The sequence below is a fragment of the Oryctolagus cuniculus genome, chromosome X, assembly GCF_964237555.1.
Source record: "Oryctolagus cuniculus chromosome X, mOryCun1.1, whole genome shotgun sequence".
Taxonomy (NCBI): domain Eukaryota; kingdom Metazoa; phylum Chordata; class Mammalia; order Lagomorpha; family Leporidae; genus Oryctolagus; species Oryctolagus cuniculus.
The window spans coordinates 74,784,113-74,791,061 of record NC_091453.1 but is presented as its reverse complement, the minus strand read 5'-3'; the positions used below and the strand labels follow the sequence as shown (position 1 = coordinate 74,791,061).

At 42.2% G+C, this 6,949-nt stretch overlaps 1 protein-coding gene across 1 annotated transcript in view; it reads left to right on the top strand.

The window, feature by feature from the left end:
- Positions 1-3,089: 3,089 nt before the first annotated feature.
- WDR44 (WD repeat domain 44) overlaps positions 3,090-6,949 on the top strand; it is a 97,830-nt gene continuing 93,970 nt past the window's right edge. The window contains exon 1 of the mRNA XM_002720254.5: positions 3,090-3,599. Within this exon, the coding sequence (XP_002720300.1) occupies positions 3,523-3,599 (77 nt within the window). The 5' untranslated portion in view covers positions 3,090-3,522. The remainder of the gene's footprint in view (positions 3,600-6,949) is intronic.

Here is a 6,949-nt window from a genome sequence, read left to right as displayed (position 1 = left end):
TTTGTCCAGTGGTTCAATTTACTAACCTCTGCTTTGAACAAATAGTTTTCTTTTAACAGAATCTTATAGCAGTCTCTGGAGACTTAGGGAAGGTCATACAAGCAGGAACCTGAACTCCCCTGCTACAAATACAGCAGATTTTATTTTTTAAAATAGATGGATTTTTGCATGAAATTAAGTTTGATTAAATAAATCCCTTTCTAACATGCAGAATATATTCAAAACTACTGATTCGACTAAACCTAAAATCCACTGCTTTTTTTTTTAAATCATTATTGAAAGGCAGAGTTATAGAGAAAGGTGGAGAGACAGTGAGAGAACGCAGTCTTCCATCTGCTGGTTCATTCCCCAAATGGTCACACTGGCCAGGGCTGGGCCAGGCTGAATCCAGGAGCCAGCAGCCTCTTCAGGGAGTTCAGGAGCCCAAGCACTTGGGCCATCCTCCACTGACTTCCCAGGCACATTAGCAGGGAGCTGGATCCTAAATGATTATGGGTGGTTTGCTATTTTTTGACAGCCTCAGCAATTCACTTAATGTTACAATTGACAAAAGCAATTAAATTTTTAATTTTAACAAATTAAAAATGTTGTCAGTTTACCATTCCTAGTCCATTTTGATTGCTTCTGAATATAATGTTTAACGTACCTTAAAATGTCCAAGAGAGGTGGTATGGTATATTGAAAAAGAGCTCTAAGCTAGGACACCATTTTGGCCCTATTACTGGAAAGCTGTCTTCTTCATTTTCAGATTATCTTCTTTACCTAGAACAGTGCATGACACCAAATGGTACGTTTACTGAATTGAGTGACTGGTTTCCATACATGGTATTATTAAAAATATTTTGTTTAATATGAAAAGTGGTTAATATTTCTACCCAATAAAGAAGACTATTTTACAGGAACACATAAATTCACTACTAGAAAACTAGGAAGATAATATATTCAGGTGGTTATATCTTTTCATATAGAATTGTATTTTTCCACAATCCATAAAGAATTTTTCTATCCTCCTTACTGAATAGACATTTAAAACATTAATACTTTGAGATTCCTTTTTTTACACTTAGGAAATAAACTCTTGATTATTTCAAAATGCTTATTTTTTGTCTACTTGAAAGGCAGAGAGAGAGAGAGAGAGAGAGAGAGAGATCTTTCATTCATTGGTTCACTCTCTAAATGCCCACAACAGCAAGGACTGAGCCAGGCTGAAGAATTTCATCTAGGTCTCCCACGTAAGTAGCAGGAGTCCAAGCACTTGTCCCATCAGCTCCTATCTCCCAGGATATAGTAAGCAGAAAGCTGTATTGGAAGTGGAGTATCCTGGCCTCAAATTGACACTCCAATATGATATGTGGGTGTCACGAACCCTAGCTTAACCTGCTATGCCACAACACCTACCTTTAATTTATTTTTAATTAACAAATTATGATTGTATATACAAGGAGTCTTCAAAAAGTACATGAAAAAACAGACGGACTTCAAAAATTTTGCACCAAAATAAACTTAGCCTTCAATTTCATTTTCCACAAACTTTTTAAGTACCCTCATATTCAGGGAATACAATGTGATGTTTACCATTGATGTATACCTTGGAGAAATATTTAGTCAAGCTAATTAACATATCCACACCTCACCAACATTTTTTTGTGAAGATGTTAAAAATATTTTAATTATCTTGTTTAAAAACTCATAAAGCCTAATCATTATTAGCTTTTTGACAAAAGGCATACCCTCAACAAGGATGAAATCTCTTGCAATTCTGAAATCCGAAAGGCTCTGGAAACTAAGAGGTTTTTGTTTAAAGAACTTATTTAACAAATTGGCCTATCCTAAATTTTATTAGGCAACAGTATCTGAACTGAACTGAATGAGGCTATTCACTGGTATTAATTTACCACCTATTAAAATCATAAATTCTGTTGTGAAATTAATGTTTGATTCTGCAGTGTTTACCCTAAACTCCCTGTGGAGTTAGAGAATATACATATACAATATTTGTTTTTACACGTCTACCAACTACACCAGACCTTGTCTGGTTGTTTTACAAGCTGAAGCCTAGAGCCTCACTCTAGCTGTTCTTAAGACATACCCCTGGTCCAATGTGGTCTTTTCTGCTGCCATCTTAACAGTTAAGGCAGCACAAACAGCTCAAAGACCATGCCTATCATGACGTCAGTGAGACAAAATAAATGTGTTTCGTGATCCTACTGAAAGTCAGTGTTATCACATTGATGGCCAAGGATTTGTTAAGAAACGACTTCTCAGGCGTTTAAAAAGCACCTATTTTCATGGCTGGATATTCGGCTGTTGAGGATCAGAGTTGTTACCAGCGATCAGCTTTGCAACGATATCTGCTCGATCAGTATTTACCATTTGGCTGATGCACATCTTAGGCAGTATGCAAGAATTTTTCTCACATTAAGTGTGAGCAGCGACAGATAAATGTGGAGAAAAAGTAACCGGAGGCCTTACACTGGCTCCGCTCCAGCAATAAATCCATCATTACTCTACAGAACTAGGACACTCCCCGCGTATCTCTCACGGACCCCACCCACCCTCTGGCCAGCAGGATTGTATTTAGGGACCTCAATTAGAGACCTTGTAGTGAGTAGGGAGGGTTACTCCTGTAACGCTACCAGTCGTGGGCCCGCCGACGCCTTAGGGCTTGGATAATAATGCAAATACAAAGCAAAGTTCCCACACCAATGTTTCCCGACAGCTTTTCCTCACAACCACAAGAAAAGAAAAAAAAAGACTCAAAATAACCCCTCTGAAAATCTCTCTTTGGAACTTAAAAATTAGTAGAGGTTAGTAGGTAACACGCCTAGCTGCAGCCCACCTACGTCGAGCAAGCGACCTCACACTGGCGGCACCACGCGGCTTCTACGCAGGTCGTAGACTCCTCCCTTCAGGAGGCTCACCCTCTCACTTTTCGTTTACTTCCGCCCCCACCACCACGCCTTCAACGCGCTTGCGCCGTTTTGATAGGCTTCTCGGGCATAAGTAATCTGAGCGCTGCCTCTCTGGAACCGCCCCCGCCACCTCTTCGCCCCGCCCACGCTCTACCGTCTCCCCCCCCCCACCCTCCCGAAGTCTCGCGAGAGAAAGAACGCGTCGGTATTTTGCGGGCAACTAGCTCTCTCCCAGCAGCTGTAATTGCTGCTGCGGGAGAAATCGGAGCTGCTGTCGCCGGCACGCCCGCCCTCCCCCACTGAGAAAAGCCACCGCCTCTTCTCTCTGGCTCTTGGTGCACCTATCTTTGGGAGCGGCAACAGCAGTAGTCCCTGGACCCACTGCCGCCGCCTCAGGCGAAGCTCTACCGGTCATTCCCGCAGTCCAGCAACTGAGGGCGGCCCCCTGTCCGGAACCGGCCTCTCACTCTAGATCATCTACTCTGTCCTCAGCCTCACCCGGGACCCAACTCCCCACAGTCTCGCCGGGGTGGAGGACAACGAGGAGGAGACGAGAGTCACCCTTCCTCCAGGCGGCGCCGGCCCCCTCACTCGCGGGTGTGTCCTATAAATGGCGTCGGAAAGCGACACCGAGGAATTCTATGATGCCCCTGAAGATGTGCACCTAGGCGGCAGCTACCCTGTAGGGTAAGTAACTGCAGTTACGGCCCAGAAGCCGGGCATCGCAGTCCCCTGGCTTCTCCGGAGCCCTCCCCCTCCACCCCTCCCGGGTCCCGCTGTGTCCGCCACCGCTGTTCTCTCAGTCTCAGTTGAGCACTTCAGAACCCCGACATGGGGCTGCGTGTGTCGAACGAAGGGGACTCGCCCACCGTGGGCACCCCCATCCCCTTTCTGTGGTGAACAGCCCTCCGAGGCTCTGTCGGAGCTCTTTTCTCGTCCTGTCCAGCCTTCTGTGCGGTGGGACGGATTACTTCCCTGGAGCCGGAGATTTGTATTTGTGCGGTTCCGAGCTCTTACCTTTCAAACATCTGTTTTAGCCTCGGGGACCATAGATTAAAGGAGCAGTGACAGTAGAAATTGCACTTCCCAGGTTTTTTCTTCCTTTTCTCGCTAACTTAGCTGTTCGTTACAGAGGTGGCTGCCGACTCTCCTCTATTTGCCGCCCTCTTTTCCTTAACCCAGAACGAAAAGGAGCGGGGGCGGGGGGCGGTAAAGATTGGGTATTAAGAAAGTCCTCTAGCTGATGTACGGTGTTTTTATTGAAATACCATTATGCCAGGAGGCAAAGGAAATCGAAGACAAGATCCTTACCATTAGGGAGAATGCGGTCTGAAAGCGTAGCCGGACATAAATATACACAGCCGACTACGGAGGTACAAACAAGTGCTGAGTAATCTGTTGTTTGGAGGGAGAGTCCCAACTTCGTGCCCTTTATCCAATTCTGCAAGATGTTTTAGTGGTGATTAATATGGGTGATTCTGAGTAGGAAGTGCAGAGTTGGAATGCTTTGCTTGACCAGGACTTCTGCTTAACGTACTTAACCACTCTTCCACTTTTCAAAGTTGGAACAGTGTTGAAAGCGTCGTTACCGAACTCAGGGACGTGCGTGCAAGTAGACGCAGTTCTTTTCCCACTGTAAGAACTTAAGAATTGGTAAAATTTGTATGTTAGTGTAAATCACTAATATAGTTCTGTGAGTTCAACTGGCTTCAATTCATGTGGTTACCCTGTGGAAGAAATACCCTGTTTGATGCAAATTAAGTTATCCATACATTACAGAAATTATTCTGAAACCTAATGTATATTATACACAGTATATACCACAGTAGTTACAGCAAGAAAGAAAGAAATGTACATTAGTAGATTGCAGATGTATGTGGTTCCATCAACCTTCATGTCACCACTTTTGGGTGGCAGTGGCAAATCTCGAGATGGCACTGAATCTCCTTCAGGTTCAATATCTGAAACAAGTTAATAGCTGTAGAGGATAGGAAATACATTTGGATTTGCAAATACATTAGAGTCCTTCGAAATTAATTGTGTGTGTTTCTGTGTGGTTTTCCCTTCAAAGTAATGAACTGTTAACTCTGGTTAAATGAGAGGCCAAATCTTTCAGTATTTGTGGTGTGTTTCGGGTCAGGAGGGGAAGTAACAGTCCTTTTTCATGATTCTTTCGATTTAGAGCTATGAGGCAGTCATTCCTTTTCAATGATTAAAATAAGTTAAATTTCAAAGGACAGTTAAGTTTTATCAGGACCTGTGTAAATGCCTAGTACCTGGCACAGAAAACATTCAACTGTTCAAATCCTTCTTCCTTTCTTGGCATTAGCAAATTTGTTAACTTTACACAGTGCTTACTTTGGGAGGAAGTATACAGAACTTGGAACTATTTTACTTATCTAAACCGAATGAGTCATGTTGATATAGTTGATAGAGTCACTTCTTCCCCTATGGGATAATACAGCTTCTCAAGCACTTTGATACTAGGTGAAAAGTTAAAAAGTCCTTTGGGACCTAGCGTTCTAATTTCAACTCTAACCTGCCCAAATACTGAGTTCTGTGGATAAAACTCCGAGGTTAGTTTGTGGATTTCACAGCTCCATGCAGTATTAGAGGATTTAGAAGAGAATGGACTCTTCTTGAGAATTGCATCTGAAAAGAGCTAGCAGAGTGGAGAGGACAGAAAAAGATAGGCAGCATTTACATTTTCTTCTTTCCCTTGTGGCACGTTTTGTCATTTGCATAAAGTACTGTGGGGAGACTTGGCCAGGCAACTGACAATTTAGAAATGCAGTGAGAAATCTTGAGTTATGGAAACAGATGGCATCACTCAATGTTTGGTTATCAGAAATATCTTCTGTCCCTGGATGTGAACTGGTGTGGCATACCAAGTAAACTAATAAGAGGTTAATGGACTAAATTGGGGTACTTGAAGAAATGTTTCTTGCAATTGTGTGTTTTGGGAGTATACATTTCATTTCACCAAATTGTATAAACTGAGGCGGCAGTTGAGATTTATCTTGTATGTTTTATTGATCGGCAGAATCCGAATGCACAGTCCATTTCCTAGAATGTATTATGAATGTCTTGCATTTCTAAAACAACAGTGTCTTCAGTTTTGTTGATCTACTCTTTGAGAGCAAATTTAATAAGTTAAGATTTAGACCAGTTTTTTTAATAGAAAGACTTTTGAGAAAGACTTTTTTCTTTTTTTATTTATATAAAGAAAACAGATTTCGTGGATTTCATATATACAATTTTAAGCACATGATGATACTTCCTGCCCTCGCTCCCTCCTTCCTTCCTTTCTGAGAAAGACCTTTGAATCCAGTGTAGCTATTTTTCACAGTGGAAGATCATCTCTACTTGCCCAGCTTTTTGCAATGTCTACCACATTTATAATGTTTTATTTTAATGATATTTTAGGTCAGGTTCCCTTCTTAATTACATATGAGGAGCCTTAGTCTCAGAGAGATTAAGAGAATTATCCTAGGAAACACAGTTTTTAAGTGGCAGAGCTGGGATTTGATACCAGCTCTTTAGACTCCTAGTCTAGGAATTTTTTGTAGTACATTGCAGCTGACCCACACTGTGTGTGGAGGGGAAAGAGAGTAACACGCGGGGGGAACTCCTCCCCTCAGATTCTGTTGTAAAATGCTTTACCAACTGGCTGAATTGAACTGATACGTCTTTATGAAACCAATAGCCCAAACTTTTCAGTTCTCTTGGTTAGGAATTCCTGTTTTGTCTTTCAGAAATATGTGTTTTTGTTTTGTCAGATAGGAATTTTATAAGCCTTTTAACAGGTAGTTGGGGCATCTAGTTAAACCCCTTCATATAAGGTGTTATGAAAATTGAAGCCCAGAGAAGGAAAGTGGCTTGTCCAAAGTGCCATAGCAGGGTAATGACACAACTAGGACTAGAACCCAAATCAGTTTCTTTAGTCTTGAGTAATCTCCACTAATGTTCTGTCTTTTGATGTGGGGGATACGGGGGTGGGGGGGGGAAGAACTGTGGTATAGTAGAATAGAGCCCTG